This window comes from Dunckerocampus dactyliophorus, chromosome 9 (genome assembly GCF_027744805.1).
Source record: "Dunckerocampus dactyliophorus isolate RoL2022-P2 chromosome 9, RoL_Ddac_1.1, whole genome shotgun sequence".
NCBI lineage: Eukaryota > Metazoa > Chordata > Actinopteri > Syngnathiformes > Syngnathidae > Dunckerocampus > Dunckerocampus dactyliophorus.
In genome coordinates this window covers 23,899,623-23,919,187 of record NC_072827.1, presented here as the reverse complement: position 1 = coordinate 23,919,187, position 19,565 = coordinate 23,899,623, and the positions used below count along the sequence as shown (strand labels likewise).

The window sequence follows — 19,565 nt, the reverse complement described above, 5'->3', positions numbered from 1 at the left end:
AAGCTGAGCTTGTATCAATTAAAATTCTTGATACCTTGTCATTGTGGCAAGGTTTCATGTCAACACTCAAAATGCTACTGCGTCTCCATAATTCTATTGAAATAAATTTGTGTTTTTTGTTTTTGTAGGTAGGTCTTCCTGCCAAGTCTGGGGTTGCAGGGGGGATCCTGTTGGTAGTACCCAATGTGATGGGTATCGTGTGCTGGTCACCCCCCTTAGACAAACTGGGCAACTCCGTCAGAGGAATTCAGTTCTGCACGGTATGTAGCACAGCACTTGATGCCGGAAGTATATAGTATTTAGACTGGATCAAACAAGGAATGTAGTCAAACAAGGAATGTACTTATGCACCTTGCCTCAACATGTTGTCAAGTTCAACATTTGTGTACTTATGCACCTTGCCTCAACATGTTGTCAAGTTCAACATCTGGGCCGGACTGTTTTGTTGCACAGTTAATTTAAATATAGTAGTACTTAAATGACCAAGAGTTTTTCTGTTCATGTGTGCATGACTAATAGTTGTACCTTTTTATTATCAACTGCTATTATTGATGTCAGCTGCTCATGATTCTGTGTTAATTTGAATAGCATGAAATTGTAATTTCAGAGAACTAGATGGATGTAACATGCCTGAGATTTTTAAGAATCCATCTGATTCACCAATAATGAGTTGTTGTCGTTGATCAGGTGATAAACATTATGCACACAATAGCTTAGTACCTTCCATCCTTGCTGAGGCTAATACTGTATATCTGTTTGGTGCCTATTTGAAACCTCATAAGAAATGATGCCATTGCCAGTTAATATACTGTTTAGTCTCAGTGATTGTTGCCTTGCAGATGTACTCTGCAATTGAATATCATCTAGACAGTTTCAGGAAGGTGAAACCTGTCCCATTGCCCCAGATCAGTGGCCGTAAAGAGTCAATTTTTATAACAAAAATAAAAAAAAAAATAGTATGCCATGAAAATATGCACTACTAGAAACTGTGTACCTGTGCCCCGCACAGTGCTCTTTGTCAACAAGGCACTGATTGTTTATGTACCCCAGTAAAATAATGTTACCTTTGCATTACAGGATCTTGTGGAACATTTTAATTTCCATAACTATGACAACTTGAGGCACTTTGCCAAGAAGCATGATCCTCGCAGAGAGGGAGGAGACCAGCGGGTAAGGACATAACTGTGTGCGCTCATGCGTGAGTGTGTCATCAAAACCGCAAATCAATCTGTGCTAGTTGCTTTAGGTAGTTTTGTCATAACTTTCGGTCAGATTAAACAGCCACCAGGTTTGTGTGTTTTGTCATCTACTTCTTGGCATCTGACAAAGCTTTGATTGTTAGACAAGTGCATCTGCAATGAGGTTCATCATAGATGGGTGAATTCTGTGGCTATCCTATTGCTGAGTTTTATGTGTTGTGTATATGCTACCAGGCTTAATTAAAGGGACTGTATGCAACAGAATCTTCCAGTTGCCTAGAGGGTGCCAACATTCAAACATACTACAAGCATTATATCCCGCTTCTTCCTATAAGCTAGACCGATGTACTACAAGCATGCACACAAGTTATGTTTGTTGCCAGCTAATCATAGCAATTTGGCAAACTATCATTGAAAGTACTGTATAGCCATAACCACAAAACAGCTCAACTTGTCTCTTGCTTCTGTGAGACCAATTTTGTGTATGTGCACGTTCTATACGCGTACAGTGGAACCTCAGTTAGCGTCCGTCCTGGACATAGAAAATTTAGGCCCCAATTTTGCGTTGGTTTGCGTGCATTCTACGGTTAGCGGCATGCATCTTGTCCCGTTAATACACTGTGTGAGTCCATCTGTATTCTTCATGTATTTAAAAAAAAAAAAAAAAAAAAGATCAGAAAACTTCCTTTCTCTTTAACCTCTTATTAGCTAGCTAAGAAAATGGCAACCGGAACCAGAAGTCAGCCCGTTATGTTGCCTGTCTATGATGTCATCAGAGTTTCCAGTCACTGTTTCCAAAGACACGATGTGGCAGCGAGATCAACCACCACCACCTTCCTGTTTTCCCATGAGTTATTTCTTGAATTCAATCTCACTTCATTGTCAAAATGACAACTTTTTTTGGCTTCATTTTGGGTTATTGAGATGAGAAACGGTATTGAATTCAAGAAATAAACCGTGCCAAAACAGGAAGGTTACGGAAGTAACCTTAAAGTTATATGTACATTCCCCTCCAAAAGTTTAGGTAGTGGGGAGTGTATTTATATGCATTACGAATTGTTTTCTGCATGTAAAATTAAAAACGTGTTTTGTCTTAACATTTTGGGCTTTGTGGAACAGATTAATTGGATTTACATGATTTCTTATAGCAAATAATTATTCGGTTAGTGTCCATTGGGTTAGAGTCGGACCTTCCGGAACTAATTAATGACCAAGGAGACAGTGGTGAGTGGCAGCCATGGAACCCAGAACTAACGAAAAATGATGACTATTTTTATGCAGTAGCCGGTGGTGGCGTATTTATATTGTTTTTTTGTTTTTTTTAAAGGTGGGTGTTGCATATAGTCCCTTTTTAATTGCATGCAAAAAAAATGACCATTATGACAGCCTGCATGTTTACTTATCTAGTCTGGGCAAACTCACATTGTACACTTTCCACCAGTGTGTGAGTTTGAACTCGATGGATGGGAGAGCCTCTCTCTGAATGTTCTGAGCGATTGAGCCGAATAGTTCTGCCTGAGGAGTTAGACACAATTAGTCAGTATGTGCGAAGAGCGCTGTTATTTTGAAGGCCTGAAGTGTGATGTGTGTGTTGAATGTCTGCCAGTTAAGAGCTAAACTGGGAGCAAGAATAAACGTGGCTTTCATCCTTTCTTTACCCAGAAAGGGCATCGTAAAACAACACGACGTAAACACTCACACAGCCTGAGTAGCAAACGCACAGCCGCACTAGCGTGCTCTGCTAAACTAAGCTAACCCCCGCAAACTTACATTCAGATTGCGTAAGAAGTGAGATCATAAAGACTTTGCTTTAACATAGATAACAAGTGTTAACATACTGTACAGTATGTATTAATGCTGCACTTTCACTGCTTGCTCACTTCTTGTAATGTCCTGTGGATGTTCTTCTTATCTCACATATAATGCATCTTATCTAACAATTGCCAAGGCTGCTCCTCTTTTAGGAATTAGTGATGAGTCAAAGAGAAAGCAACCACTTTTGATGCTCACTCAAAGGAGCTATTTTGAGGTGCACTGAAGCATAACAATGAAAACATGCCACAGCTGATGGGTTTTGTTTAGAATTTGCTTCAACTACACACAAGGAAGAAAAGAGACTAATTTGTTATTCATGTCAATTGAAACAGCAGCAATGCTTCGGGCCGATGGACTATGACAGTCTACAACAAGAGCTAGCCCTGAAAGCCCCCTTCTGGAAAAAAGTGTCTCCCACAGAGTCGCACCAGGACACCTCCACTACTGTAGTCTATAGGGTGGACAATGTTAGCAAGTGAAACTATAGAAGACCAACACATCTGCCTCACCCTCAAATATTTATGTATATTATTCAGAGAATTGTTGCTTGTGAAGTAGTTACTGTGTGGGCTGGTTTTTATTTTTTTCTGTGATGGGATAAGAAATGAGATTTGCCTCAGAATTAACTCCCAACCTACTAGTTGCCTTAGTGTGTGCAATCTGGTATTCACTTTATGATCTATGATCTTAACGTTCTCTTTTAGGGTTGTCACGATACCAGAATTTCAGTAGTTGATACCAATATCTGTGAATTTTCACAATTCGTATTTGACGCCGCGATTTTAAACAAACAAAAAACAACAAAAAAAAGTGTTTTTAAATTCACTACTTTATTGAACATAGATTCAAACTGTCAAGTATTTCAGATCGCTGTGCTTCCAACATCTTTTTTTACAGAATTTAAATTGCCGTAGCAGTTGCGTAGAGGTAACGATGCATTCAAAGAACAACAGCAGTGGTCTGTAGCCTGCCAGTCTCTTAAAAACAAACAATACTGTGCTTATAAATATGCTGGTAAATAACAATAGTCAACTATTTCACATTTATCAAAAAAAAAAAAAAAAGTTTTTTATGGTTTTTGTGTTGGAACCATGGTTGTAGTGGGCCTTGTAGTGTTTGAGACCCCTGCTTTACAAAATAAAGTTTGAATTCAAATAACACAAGCTCACAGACTGTCAGAGAGCATCGTGGCATGTAATGTCACACATCATGACGGTATTGTTACATTATTATAGTGGTTGACCGATTATCGGCCGGGCCATATTTGGAATTTTGACGTATATCGGTATCGGCCTTTATTTAAATCCGACGGGCCGATATCAAGAAATCAATTTAAAACTTTTTTTTTTCCGGCTCAGATGCAGCTGCGTGTCTCTCTCTCTTTTTTTCCACTGCTGTCTCCAGCATTGCTCCACCCACGGGGGAAGAGAGCAAAGTTTTCTTGTGTGGAGAACTGAGAGCAAACGCATGTCAAAATCAATGCAGAAAACTCTGGAAATTGTAATAAACATCCCAGTGCTCTACATCTCACAACTACTACTAACGTTACAGTGAGCAGCAGAATAACGTCAGAGCAGGGTAAACATTAGCGGCAGCTCGTAGTACCTCTCGACATGTCAAAAGAAGGCTGCTCATAATGTCAACAGGCAAAACAGTCGTGATAGTTAAAGCATGCGTGTGATTGAGAGAGCGCGTGTAAAAAAAAAATATTGAAAAAAAATATCACTTGTTGTTATTAGAGGGGAAACACGGCAAGGTGGAGGCTGGTTAGCTAGCGTACCATAACATTAGTTCGTCGGTCTGGCTCTGTCTAAAGGCTCAGAAGACTATGTACGTATTAGCAATGGGGAGAATGTATGAAATGTGGAGAATAGTGTGTGTGTTTGAGTGGAAGTCACATGAAAAACTCACAGCTCACGACTACTACAATAACATAACGTTAAGAGCGGAGTAGACACACACGGCAGCTTTGCTAGCTTGTTGTACCTCCCAATATGTCTGTGAATCACTTGAAACAAAGCTGTTGGTGATATCAATGATTGTGAGGGAGAGAGAGAGTGGAAGAAATTCAATTCAGTCTTGTTTTGTTGCAGGGAAGTACGCCAAGATGTACGCCTGCTCTTAACATACAGTATATATAAATGTTACTTTATTTACTATGGAAACATTTCATGGAGATATTTATTTACGTTTTTATTCAACTTCAACTCAGAAGAGATGCTTCTGAGTCAAGCAACTCCATGGTCTTCTGGAGCTATCTTTCTATTTGTTTGGTTAAATAAACATGCTTTAGGCAGTGAAATGAATAAAGTTTTGTTATTCAACATTTTCAACATTATACGCCAATTTTTACACTTGTACTGCAAATGAATATCGGCCTCCTTAACTATAAATAATCTGTATCAGTATCGGCCCTGGAGAAAACCATATCAGTCGATCTCTACATTATCTCTGTTCATATAAGGGAGCGAGTATGAGAAGCCTGCGCCTCTCCAAGCATGGTACGGTGGCTCTCAAGCCCAAATGACGGAACACAAATTTGGGTTATGTATAACTTGACATCAGTGATACTAAACTGAAACCTACTCACCTTGAAGTCTTTAAACAAGACGAGGTGCCTGTCTTTCAGGTGTTTCTCCAGCTTCGAAGCGTTTCTTTCTTTGGAGACACCATTTACATGTTGTTTTTTTGTACTGCAATTAGCCGCCTCAAAAGCGAAGGTTCTCCCACATGCGACTCCTACTGCTCGGCTTATCGATAGGCCGAGGTGATGTGCTTGCCTCGTACTTGAGACATTTGTTTTAAAGACAGCAGGCGTTCTTCTGCTGAGAGAAACAAGCTCCTAGCGTTCTGAAAATGAGTCCAAAACAACAGGGAGCTTTGATATTTGCAAGCTGCTTTACAAAAAAACAAGGCCAAAGTCACTTCTAATAAATGGACTTGGCAACGATGCTGCTCAGTCGCCTCAATGCTCATACAGTATGTGTGTGCTGTACTGCCCACGTCAGTTAGAAGTGATACGGCTCGCCGGGGGGAGTTTTGCAGTCGATACTGACGATGCCTAAAAAAGCAGGTATCGATGTATGTTTTGCGTGTTGGTATCGACTTGATATCGAAGTATTGATTATTGTGACAACCCTATCGTCCTTTATATAAAGACACTATGGTCTGAAACCAAAAATTATATTTGCGGGTGTGTGTGTTATTTGTGGGGGGGGGCAACTTTTAAACCTACAAACTACTGCCGATTTACGATGCCGCCGGTTGTATCAACACAGTAAAAAAAAAAAAAAGTCACTCAGTATTATTTTATCTGTTCTATTGTCAGTCAAAAACAACTTGATTTGTCTGTTCAATTATCGTCCACACCATCTGACCTGCTTGCTATCAGTTCCGATCCCGTTCTGTGGTTCATGCATAGTTTATCGCTGCTCAGTACTCAGTCTGCTGAAGATGAGTAATCAAAAGTAAACTGATCAATCACAATTGTGTGATGATATGATATTTGGACATGTTGTATTTAATAGGAATACTCGAGTGTGTGTAACTGTAAGTGTCAGACATTGCTTTAGAACAGGGGTGCTCGCACTTTTTCAGCCTGCGAGCTACTTTTAAAATTACCAAGTCCCTACTGTAAACACAGAGGATATATATATACACACATACACACACACACACACACACACACACACACTGGGGGGTTTTATAATACAATTGAATATACTATAATAAAAATAATAATGAGGAAAGTTAAATATCCGTGTTGCTGGAGACATCTGTTCACCACTTATTTTGCCATGGAGGCACAAGAGCGAATCAGGAGGGGGAGCTTAATGTCAGCTGACTGATGTCATATGACCTCTACAAAGTGGACGTGTACGAAGTGGGTGACACGCAATCAACCCACACTACCTTCACGGTAGCTCACGATCAACATAATGGGCACCCCTGCTTTAGAGCATTACTTTTTGCAGGCTCTATATACGATAATATACTTGTCTCTTGGTGCGCATACTTAGGTAAGATTCTTCTTTTTCATTTTTGAAAAAAAGAAAACTGCTGCTCCAATGTATCTTTTCGAAATTCCAAACCAGTGCGTGACAGTTTATGAACATGTATTTCAAAATAAGTGAGCTTAGCACGTATTACTGCTCTAATATTCCCTTCTTAAGACAGTTGTACTCAGGTAAAGTTCCCCTACATTTACTTTTAGCTTTAGAGATCATATAAAGAACCATATCATGTCATCATCATCATACCATGTAGCTTTATTTGGTGGTCTCTCCCTCATTGTTTCCTCATTAAGTTTTTGTGCAGTATTTTTGTTGTGATACAAAGTATTCAACGGCCTCTGCTAACATGCATTTTGTTGGCCTTTTTGGGCTTTCTTGGGTTACATAATTCATAAATCAATAAAAGCTGAATACTGTTTGAAAAGGAGCTAATGCTGTTATTGGTAGGACAATCCTTTTAGATGTGTTACAATCCCTAAAGATTGGAGGAAACAATGCTAAAGCTATGATTATTATACAGGATAATTTGGTATCCTTAAGACCTTAACCAGACAGACAGCCTGGAGAAAATCATCCAGCATGGTGAGAATGCCTCCAGTCTGTTTGCTGCTGGAGTCATTTTCCTCCCATTGGCATGACTTTTAAAATTCTGGCCTAGTTTGTCACCTATTAGACTGGCCATGAGGCAACCAATCAGGATTGATGACACATGATTGATGAGTGATGTCACACGTGGCTTCTCTGTATCCCAGTGAAGCGATGAAGCCTAATGCTGTGTTCTTGAGGGTATGTGAACTTGTTTGATACTTCTACTTGTGCTCTTTTGAACTTCACCATGCAATACAATACAAGTCATGAATAGAGCTGCAACAGTTAATCGATGATTAATCGACGATTAATCAATTAGCCAATTAATGGACAACAAATTTGGTACTCAGTAAATAATTTTTTTTCATTTTAAAATGTAAATATCTTCTGATTTCAGCCTCTCAAATGTCAATATATTTTTGAAATTTCCTTCGTCATCCATGAAAGCAGACTAAATTTGTGTTTTAGGCAAAACAAGGTATTCACCCACATCAGCTTTGACTGACGATGATCAACATTTTTGCCTCGTTTCTGATTTGTTGTGGACCAAACCACTAACTGTTTGTGTTTGGGTCACATTGACCGGGTCCGGTGAGGTCCTAACCAATTACACCATTAATGGGGGGAAAAAAACAAGGTTCAGATTAATTGACTAAGAGAATAAATTGCTGGTTGCAGCCCTACTCATGAATAAGAGGCTTTTGAATAGTTTCAAGATTTTTCATTGTTTGCATCTGGACTGTAACACTTAACTCTTGCATGCACATTTTTGTATGAATTGAATGATGCCTGTTTAATCCAATGTAAATCCATATGTTGTATGTACTTTTCATTTTTGTCCCCCCATTTATTTTATGTTGTGTGACACTGATTATGCATAAGCATTTACCATGACCTTGGAAATGTAAGGTTCATGGTGTTGAACAAGTATATCTCGCTACATTTTAAAAAAGTAATGTGAAATGAAGTATTCTGTTTTTAATATGAATGATAAATCCCAAGGATAGCTTGCTCATGAATGGACCCTGCATTTCCAAGTTGGTGCCATCAAAATTGTTTGTCTTTGGATTTCTTTTCTCTGTCCAAATGGGTGTAATTCTGATCTACACAAACTCCTTAATTGTAACTGTGTGATGTTACATGTAAAAGAAAATAAATATATCATTATAAGCACTCTTCGACACTTGGACATCTGACCATAACATTACCTTGTTGGTTAGCACGGCCACTTGCGTGCTCCACCATGTCAGGAGCTGTGATGTTACGGTTTAATTTATGCATTTCCCCATAAATATTTATATGAATATTTTATTGGGATGTTGTTATTTGAGCAGTAGGGTAAACGCTCACAATTTTCGAATAAAAGCAGATTGTGCAACTCCAGACGAGACGTTAGCTAGCGAGCTAACCCGTTAGCCTCAAATTTATTTCTTCTAAATTTAAGAAGCCAAACACCTACCACTTCCACACGGAATGTGAGGAGAACATTTTTCACCCCGTCATGTCAGACATGCCATGCATTGTTAAGGTAATGTCTCAATGTTTTGTCATTACCGCCGCCTAGTGACTAGAATACTACATAGCACTTGTATTTCAATATGTTTTGTATATGGTTCAGACATGATGCCTGGATTTAATGATAAATGACCACACTGGAGTGGAGATCTGCTTTGTAAATTCTGTTAGCGTCCGCCCGGATAGAGTATTTTGTCAAAATTTTACACCATAATTTTGCCTCAGCTTTTTTGCCTTGTCCATTTAGCATACAGTATGGCACGCGACTTGTGTTGTGAAGACACTGCGCAAGTCAAACTGTGTTCTTAATGTATATATTTTATTTGTTTTTACCTTCACTGAAGACGTGACAATTCCCAAAGACGTGATGGAGCGAGATCAACACGGACGCCATCTTTGTGTTTTGTCATTTCCTGAATTCAAAAGTTGTTCTTCCCTTCTTTATCAAATGCTGGTACTTTCAACTTTCTTTGGCTCCATTTTGGGTTATTGAGGATTGAGGTGAGAAACGCTGTCCTTTGGCTCCAGACACCAGCAAGCGGCGGGAGGCGCGGCCAACCGGGTGGACCGGTCACGGCCGCCCGGTTGGCCACACCCAGGAAATACAGCTGAATTACAGCGCACAGTGGAAGACTGCAGATGGCAGTCAAAACATTTCCAGGTAAATGTCCACCCACCATACCTTTTAAAACGTTTGTCTGAATATAAGAAATTGAAACGTAAAGTGTGACTGAAACTCCGGAAAATACAGCGTGTAATTTGCCAGGGTACGGGTACCATTGTATGCTTTGGCCCTTGAGTGATGTTCAAAATAAAATGGACACAATGAAATTACAACGAAACAGATTTTTAAAACAAAGAGAGTGACAGCTACGTCTTTTCCTCCATTACATTTTTACGACAGCGCTTCTGCGACGTCATGTGGTATTTAATAACCATACTTCATATATGTCATATCGGGGAGGGGGTTATTTTCTTCGTGACTCTTAAGACTTCACTAGCATGCGGATGTTTCTATGGTCTTTCTTCAACTTTAACTCTATGTAAAGTATACATGGTGTTGCTTGATGCTTACCATCTGTAACTGTCATCAAATAAATAGGCAGATTACATAGTTTATAAACGCGTAGTACAAGTCTAGTTGCCCAACACGTGACTGCCAACCAGATGCGCATGCGTAGAACCGATCGTTTACCCGGTACAGATCATGCAGTGACGTGAAATGGGACGGTCTAGCCTTCGGAACACTTCCTGCTTGTGTCACGTGTTCACACCCTCTCGCTTCTTGCCATATGACGTTGAGTGCAAAGTAGACCAAAAATAATATGGAATGATGGAGCCGCAGTTGTATTATATTTATTTTGGGTTTATGTGTTGCTGGAAACTAGAGAAGAGCAGCCATCCATCAGCAGATTTATCTCCAGTTTAGAGACAAACTTTGTGTTTTTAAACCATAATATTAACTACTTTATTACTTCGAGCTAGTTAGCCTGTTTGCACAGCACTTTGGTCAATGTGGTTATTTCTAAAATTGTCTTTATGTGTATATATTATGTATTTTTTATAAATATCTTTATATATATTATTCCTTTATATTTGAACAGGAGGGTTCACAATCCTCTTTATTGGGAAAACCATTTTAAGATCGTTAAGTTTTTTAGTAGTTACAGAATGCAATAGTTTATGGAGGATTTCTTTTGTACTAAGAGGTTTGTGAATGTTTACTTGGTGGTTGTTTTTTGTGCTTATATAAAAGGCTTAGTGGCATACTGACAACCAGCTTTGCAAACGTACTTGATGGATGATGTGCAGGACATAAACACGCTGGTTACACCCCAGGTGATGTCCCAGAAAGGCAGAAGTCATCATGGTCTTTGTTGTTGGAGTCCGTGTAGCAACACCACCCACTCTTCCTCAACAAGTGTATATACAATACACTAGGTACCCAACTTATGAACACCCGACGAGCGAACACTCGTGTATACGAACACAAGCAGACTGCTCTATATTTTATTTTGCCTTGTAGTCGCTCAATCAGTATTTATGCTGCTACTGTACATGCTTGACCAGTAGAGGGCACTGTGACACTGCTAATGGGACCAACAGAGGAAGAGTTAGACGCTGAGGAGATAAAGCTAAATGATACAACCCGGACAGAGCGTGTGATTAAAGTTTATGAAGAGTTAATAGGCCTGCTTAATTCTACACCACCCACAGAACACTACCTCTTTTAGAAGAGTCTAACGACAATGACGACTTGTCCTTTTTTTCAATAACTCCTCCTCCAACTCCACCACGACGACGTATGCTCGACCACTCCTCTTCAAAGGTAAATAACATTTATCATTAAGTATTATTATATCATTTTTATTATTGTTTTTTTCATTAATTATCCTCATTTAATATTACTACTGCATCCAAACTCATATTTACATACATACACATATACTGTATATGTATACACGTACATGTAGTACCTATATCATTGGTAATATTACCTTTTCCCCTACTTAAGAACAATTCGACATAAGAACGGTCGTCTGGAACCAATTGTGTTCGTAAGTTGGGGACTTAGTGTATTGTAATGTGTACATAGATTTGCCCAGACTGATTTGTTGTTGTAAATGATCCCAATTTCTGACAATACAGCACTTGATATAGTTTTCTGATCCTGTTGATGGTAGTACAGCGTTCCCTCGCTCTATCACGGTTCACCTTTCACAGATTCGCAGATTTTATGAACGCCGTTCCAGGCCGAGCCTGCCTCTTTAAGAAGAATTGAATTGCAGGAAGTTGAGTGTCTCTCTCGTCTCTCTCCATCTGTCTGCACCGCCCGTTGTCTTCTGCATCCTGATTGGCTGTAGACCACTGTCACGCAATCTCCTTCGTGCTAGCTTGCCGTTTTTGTATGATTGCAAATTTCTGCTCGACAAAACCAACAATGTTGACGAAACGTTCTGCGCCCAAAGGGCAGAAGAGGATGCGAACCATCGCACAAAGGGTTGGAGAATGTAGAAGTTACGCGGCTGTATGGCGCCATTAGAGAATACTGTAAATGAATCTTGGGTTTGAAGGAGGACGACTGCAACAGGAGGAGTAATGCATTATTTTAACAAGGATACAAAACGCTACAGAACAGCAGAACGGTGCCAGGACGAAAAGGCATGGTCACAGGTTGATCATTAAAATTCAAACAAAGTTTTGAACTTTTTTAAGTGTTTAAACAAGAGAGAAATGTGAGAAAATGTCACTTATTGCGGGCTATTTTGGGAACCTATCCCTGTGATAAACAAGGGAACACTGTACTTTAAACTGTCCATGTAAATATTACGAGGAATAGATCAATTGAAATAGCAGAATATAATCCTGAACCTTCGCAATTAAGGCAGAGGAATTGAACGACATTAACGGTAGTTTCAGCACATTTCTTAATAAACGTGGGTTAAAGAAGCTGTCTAAATGGTCCTCAGGGCTGTACTGTATATGTAGTGGATGTGTTTGTTGTTTTCCTCTGCGCAGCGCTGCCATGTTGAAATATTTTTTCAGAGCTGCCCACGCAATCCTGGGATATGGAAGGCCAATAAGGGTAGTCCTGATCAACACTTGGAGCTTATGGCAGAGGAGGACACATTTGTCATCCGCATTTTAAGGACCCGTGGAGCATTTTTGAATTGGGACAGCCTTTGCGCGCCGCGATCACGGCACGCACCCTACAAATGCGCACGTGAAGAATGCAAACCCCCAAATGGGACACAGCAAATGCGATGGAACTTAATTTAGTGTACAACCCGGTTAGCGTGTTTTTTGGTCGAAGATTTACACCGAAATGGAGCCTCGTTTTGTAGCATACAACATAGCACGCGTCTTGTTCAACTGAGTTCTTAATGCATTTGATCAGAAAACGTCCTTGTTAGCCGCCTATTAGCTTGCTGCCACATGGACACAGAAGCAAGTCAGCTCCGTCGCCCGTCTATGATGTCATCAGCAGTTGACTCTGTAGTTCTTTGCTTATGCCTCAAGTCTCAAAAATGTTAACACAAAACATGTTTTATTTGTTTTTCTTTTTTTTAAATGCATAAAACAATTCTAAGTGCTTATAAATGACGAATGAAAGGTATAAGTGAACATTTCAGGTTACTTTAAACTTAAATGAAGATCAAATTCAGTCGTGTTTCTCACGTTCTCTATCAAATGCTGACACTTGGAACTTTCTCTGGCTCCATTTTCAGTTATTTTGCATCCGTGATCAAAAGCAAAGCAGAGACTTGAGGTGAGAAACTGCTGAATTCCAGAAATAACACAAAGGTGGTGTCCGTGTTGATCTCGCTGCCACATTGTGTCTTTGACGACAATCACACCTTCAGTGAAGTAACCTTAAATGTTCTTGTGTCCCTTTCGTCCATCGTTTCCAGTGTAAGCATTTTAAATTGTTTTCTGCATGTCAAACGATAATGGTGAAACGGTAAAGACGTTTTTTCCATCAACACTTTTGCCGATCTGGAACGGATTCGTTGGATTTACATGATTTCTTATGGGAAAAATGGATCAGGCTAGAATATGTTTCAGTTAGTCTGACTGGAATGGATTCATGACGCCAACCAAGGTTCTACCGCACATAAAATAATTCAGATTTCTTCTTTGTGGGATTCACTGGCCGGTTGCATTGAGTAGGGGTGTGTGGCTTTAAGAGACGTGTGACCCACTTTACCTGAAGTCTAAACGTAAAACAATACATTTCTGCGGTTTAAACGGTTCGATTCCCGTCATATCACACGTCCACTCTGTAATGACGTTGGTTTGTTGCTGTGCAACTTACAGCTTTGTACTCTCCAACACGCAGGTCAAGTCTGTCATTAACCTGCTGTTTGCCGCCTACACGGGAGACGTCTCTGCTCTGAGGAGGTTTGACACTTTCATTTTTGTCCTGCTTTCTTTGGAATTCACGCCTCTTTGACCCAACGAGAAGGCGAATCGCCCCATTTAAACAATTTCAAATGTGCTTCAGCTGTACTCTTAGCAGCCATTTTGATGGCTGTATCCATAGTGACTTATTGAAGGACGTTAAAGGGATAGTTGGGATTTGTTTACATGATGTATGACATCCCCATCCTCAGTGTAGTGCATCGACACTGACTTACCCCCCCACTTCATCCAGTGAGCAGAGTTCCGGTCGGATTTCGGTGATGAGGAATGTAGTTCCGGTTAGTTGGTGGGGCCACTTAAGTCAAGAGTTTGGCTTCTCAAAACAATATGCGTTCAAAAGAGTAACACATTTGCATCACAAAAAGGTCAATTGTCAATTGTGAGGTGTTGTGATGCAAATCCATCCATCCATCCATTTTCCGTGTCCTGGGGGAAGCAGTCTCAGTAGGAAAGCCCAGACTTCCAGTCCCCCGGCCACCTCTTCTAGTTCCACCAGGAGGACACCAAGGTGGACACAATCGCCCTAGCGTGTCCTAGCTCTGTCCCGGGGCCCCTCACCAGGTAGGCATTCAGGAGGTATCCGGACTCGATGCCTCAGCCACCTCAACCGGCTCCTCTCGATGTGAAGGAGCAGCAGCTCTACTCTGACCTCCTCCCGGATGTCCGAGCTCCCCACCCTATCTCTTAGGGGGAGTCCAGCCACCCTACGGAGGAAACTCATTTCAGCCGCTTGTATCCGCCATCTAGTTCTTTTCATCACGACCCGAAGCTCATGACCACAGGTGAGGGTGGGAACATACTGAGGTTCGACGGGTAAACTGCAAATGTATTACTCTTTTGAACCACTGCTTTAATATCAGGGTGCACTCACGTAGCGGTTTAGACGTTAATGGTTGTGTGTTGTTACTTTGATCGAATACACCCCGTTTTCCAAGCTGCACACTGACTACTCTGATCAAAGTGTCCTTTCTTTGGTGTTGTCCAATGAAAAGACACAACAAAATATCTGCAGAAGTGTGAGCGGTGGACTCGTGGCATTGTGTAATGTGTTTGTGCAGGTTTGCCCTGTCATCCATGGACATGGAGCAGAAGGACTACGACTCGAGAACAGCACTCCATGTGGCAGCAGCCGAAGGTAGCATGTTGTCTTACAGCCATTCCCAAACATTTGAAGCCGGGGTGAAATAATGATAATAGCGGTGGTTTATTTGGAACATGCTTAACGAAATGACATAAAGGAACAGTCCCACTTGCACTGTGTTTTTATGGTCTTCCCAAGATTGGCTTGAAAAGCAGGGTGGGTGGCCGTGGGCATGGCGCTGGCGGCCAATGAACTGTCGGGGGATTAAGTTAGCACACTATCACAATGTGTCCCAGCAGCTCAGTCCAAAGTGCCATCGTACCTTCAAGACAGGAGCAGTAGGAGTGTAAGTAGCTGTTGTAACAAAGCCATTGGAAAGCCGGAAAACAACACCCTATTTTGTAGGCAGCAATGCATTAGGATTGGATTGAACAGCACAACTGAGAAAGCGTGTAGCGCACACGTGTCAAACTCGTGCCCTGGAGGGCCGAGACGCTGCAGGTTTTCTCTCCAACCAGTTTCTTCAGCAGGTGATTTAATTGATGAGCTCCTTCCCTCAAACTGAAGGTGTTGATCATTAAAATCACCTGCTTTAGTGACTGGCTGGAAAGAAAACCTGCAGTGTCTCGGCCCTCCGTGGCACGACTTTGACACCCCTGCTGTAGTGTGTCGTAGTAAAGGAGTGTAATACTGTGCAAAGGTTTCAAATAGATTCATGTACAGTGGAACTAATGACTGCATTGCAATGTACATCAATTCAACCTCAGACTCTTGGAGATCCTATTTTAATAGTTTTGGCCACACAGCCATCCTCCGCCTATCTTCCACCCTTGTGTGGGACCACTTCTTTTATGTCTGGAGGTGTCCGCTGCTCCGACCCCACAGCGTTGACCGCATATTTAAATGTGCGCGTGCTGAGGGAGGAGTCTGGTACTTCCACATGTGCGCTCAATTCCACGTTGATTGGATGTGCAAAGGAAATGTGTTTGGATTCGTGCTTTTTTTTTTTTTTTGCACGTACGCCTTTTTCCTCAGTTTGAAGCATACGCCATGTTTCAGAGGGAAATCCACGCATGTCTTTGTACATGAGGCCCCAGCACTCTTAAGCCTTGCATAAGCACAATGACTAATCATTAAGAACATGTGGCCATTTGGGCTACGTTGTATGCCACTCAACGTCCTGACAAGCCTCAACAAATATACTTCTTTTGTTGTTTAATAAGCTGATACGATCAATTCATTCAAATTAAATTCAATAAAAGGTCATTTTTTTTAAAGTTACAATTCTGAAATAGCACCGAATTGTAGGAATGACCCAAAAACACCTTTGTGGTTACAGGACACTCTGAGGTTGTGCGTTTCCTGTTGGAGGCCTGTCGGGTCAACCCAGTCCCCAGAGACAGGTGGGTCACCTGCGTTCTCCACAGCAGCAACTATACAGAACCATCCAGAATTTTTATAATAATTTTTTTAAGAAATTCCTGCCGAACTGGGGCAGAGAACGTTTAAACTGCTGTCGTGTGTGTTGCGTCCTAGCTTGGCCAGCTGTCAGGATGTAGCTAGCAGTAGACACGAGAGTTCCCAGCATGGCAAATGAATAAAATCCATGTTTCTGCCCAGCATTCAAGGAATTCAGGACTTGGGCAATCAGATTCCTGACACGTTTTGATCCAAAAACAGCTTTAAAAACGTGCACTCCTGTCAAACATGCAGACTCCAACTCTGCACTGCCAGTCTCGGCGTACGCGTACGCGTGCGCACGGGCTAAAGCTTCAAACCTTCCCTCTTTTGCTGTTGACACGTCAGTCCAGAAGGGCGGCATTCCAGGTTTCTCGTGTCTCTCGTGTTGGGAAGCAAAGACTTGGATCCACCCACTCCCAAGGCAGAGGAGGGACATGACCCAAGCCAAGGTTTGACACCTGGAAGAAGAAAGGCGTAGGGCGAGCGCTGGTGATCTTGGATCACAAGGATTTTGGACTGATTGGAACCTGCCGAAGAAGAAGATCACATGGCCCGAGATCTGGAGACTAGAGTCCTTTCGCATCTCTTTCCTTCTCCGCTCCGTGTACTCGCCCATGAAGATAGGGAATGAGGGAGGACCCATGGGGTCGGCTACGCGGAGGAAGAGGAACAATGGCGCACATACTTGCGGGATGCAAGGCAGGGTGGACCTTGAGAGGAGACTACTCTTCCCGCAGCAAACACCACTCAAGCCGGACGTGGTCTTGTGGTGTGAGGAGGCAAGGAAGATCATGCTGATTGAACTGACGGGAGGGGAAGGCAGCAGAAAGAGCGTCTTGCTGGCCAGGAGGAGACGGGCAGTGGCCAAGATAGTATTTCCATTAGAAGTTGCTCCATTGATTAGCAAGTTTTTAATTTCCTACCCCAGCATATCATTTATACATGCATCATTTACACTTTGTGATAACTGTGTGCTTGTCCAGGTGGGGGAACACACCAATGGATGAGGCATTGCACTTTGGCCACCATGACGTTGTTGTGATCCTGCAGCAATACAATGACAAGTACAGTCCGCCTGTGGATGCTGGTGACACGGGACGGGCCGAGAAGAGTTTGGACAGTCTGCTGTAGGCGTGTCGGCGCAAAAAAAAAAAAAAAAAAAAAAGAACCACTGGACTATTGTGCTATTGTGCAGTTTGGTGTTTGGAGTGAGCATCCTTATGTTTTTTTATGTAAAGAAGTGTATCATGTATTTTATCTATGGAAATTGTTCTCTACCAGTTTTCGGGGTATCATGAGCCCTCTTGATGTGGTTGTCGTATGAGATTGGTACAATGTTTGGGGATGTAATTGTATTATGGATCTTCCATTGCATAACTCTGCAAAAGTGTGCTGAAAGTTTAAATTTTGCTTCATGTGTACTTATAGTCAATCTGTTGGTGTCCATTTTCACAACACTATTATCAGTTCACAGCACAAAGCACCGGTGATCTCACAAAGAATGTATTTTAAATGTGTGACTTTTCAAAATGTACATGCCTTGATGTTTGTTTTCTTTCCATACTGATCATTTTCTATGCTTTGTGAAATGTTTTAATTGAAACAAATGCTAAAAATGCCATTTTAAAGAAGCTACACCATTTCATGCGAGGGTGCATCAGCCCGTAACGCTGATCAACGTGGTTGCCAGCTGGGCTCATACAGCCATCTGGTGATCGCAGTGTTTTCACGTTATTTTGCAAATGCTGCCACTGACCACGTCTAAATGCAAATTACTTGTATTTATGCAAATGATCATTGCATCAAATCAACCATGGACCATGAGGCCAATAAATGATACTGCGTCTCTCCTCACATGCTAGCTACCTAAGGAAAATGGATTCTGTATTGTTGCTGTAATATATTCTGTGTACCTAATAAAAACAACAGATATGCAGTTAGTCATACTCTGTCATTAGTATTTCAATTCGTTGTGGTTTTCTTAGACATTTTTTAAAAATATGCACGCATGATTGTCTATCAATTTCTAAAGCCGCACACTCAAAAAGTGTATCTGAGCCTAGTTTTAAAAAAAGTTGTTACCGCCACAACATGCCAATTGTGAAGATCAGTTTGCCCTTACCACAGCCTTAACGCCATCTTGTCAGTTTAAGAGATTCTTAGGCTCCTTAAAAGGTCCTCCTCACTCCTTTGAACAGTTTTTTGCCTTAATTTTCAGTCAAACCTGACAATTCGAGGAATCCTAAAACGTTTCTTAGAATGACGTCACTAAGAGCTACTTTTAGCCTTTAGTGTCATGAGCTGTTGTCGCTCTGCTGCCGCCTGCTGTCTGTCTGTTGTAGTGCATGCTGCCTTGCTGAGGCGGAGCTGGCACACACGCGCCCCTGTTACCTATCCCCGCTGATTAGCTACCTGATCTTAATCTGTGGGAAGGCAGCACTCCAGTGCCAGATTGTTCTCTGCTGTACGCCTGCAACCTGCTTTCCTGTTTCTCTGCTTATGCCTTGTGTATTTTCTCTACTCGTTGGTAGTGAGTAGTTGTGATTTTCTGATTTATCTTCAGCTGTTAGTACAGTAGGCTGCCAGCCTTTCTCCTGCCTGTTTGCTTCGGCAGCGTTTTCAGTTCATTAGTGTAGGTTGTTCCCCTGCAGCACATTTTTGCTGGCAGTGATTTTTGGTTTGTACTTTTTTTGTTTTCTGTTTTTGGACTTTACTAATTTTTGTGTTAAACTGTTACTTACCTTAATTGGACACCTTTATGTTATTAAAGTATTTTTGTTACTTCTCAACCGCGTTCGTGTCACCTCTGCATAGTGGGTCCTAATTGCTAACCAGGCTAACTCGTGACACTTGGGGTGCTTTGTGAATACAGGCCCTGGACGACAAGGCTTTTTCAGGGGGGGTCATTTAGTCATAAGTCAATAAGACAATATTCATATTAGTTGGCAGAGATTCCTAGCAATACCTGAA

The 19,565-nt window shown here is 41.4% G+C and overlaps 1 protein-coding gene across 7 annotated transcripts in view; it reads left to right on the top strand.

Moving 5' to 3' along the window:
- The window catches only part of glsb (glutaminase b), a 45,718-nt gene extending 27,955 nt beyond the window's left edge, over positions 1-17,763 (top strand). For 5 of the 7 annotated variants that reach the window (XM_054788310.1, XM_054788315.1, XM_054788317.1 and 2 more), the window contains 6 exons: positions 129-260; positions 1,078-1,170; positions 13,971-14,032; positions 15,112-15,188; positions 16,474-16,537; positions 17,579-17,763. In XM_054788310.1, the coding sequence (XP_054644285.1) occupies positions 129-260; positions 1,078-1,170; positions 13,971-14,032; positions 15,112-15,188; positions 16,474-16,537; positions 17,579-17,726 (576 nt within the window). In that variant the 3' untranslated portion in view covers positions 17,727-17,763. Of the gene's footprint in view, positions 1-128; positions 261-1,077; positions 1,171-3,346; positions 8,789-13,970; positions 14,033-15,111; positions 15,189-16,473; positions 16,538-17,578 lie in introns of those variants that run through there. The other 2 variants (XM_054788314.1, XM_054788311.1) reach the window with 2 other exon arrangements.
- The last annotated feature ends 1,802 nt before the right edge of the window (positions 17,764-19,565 follow it).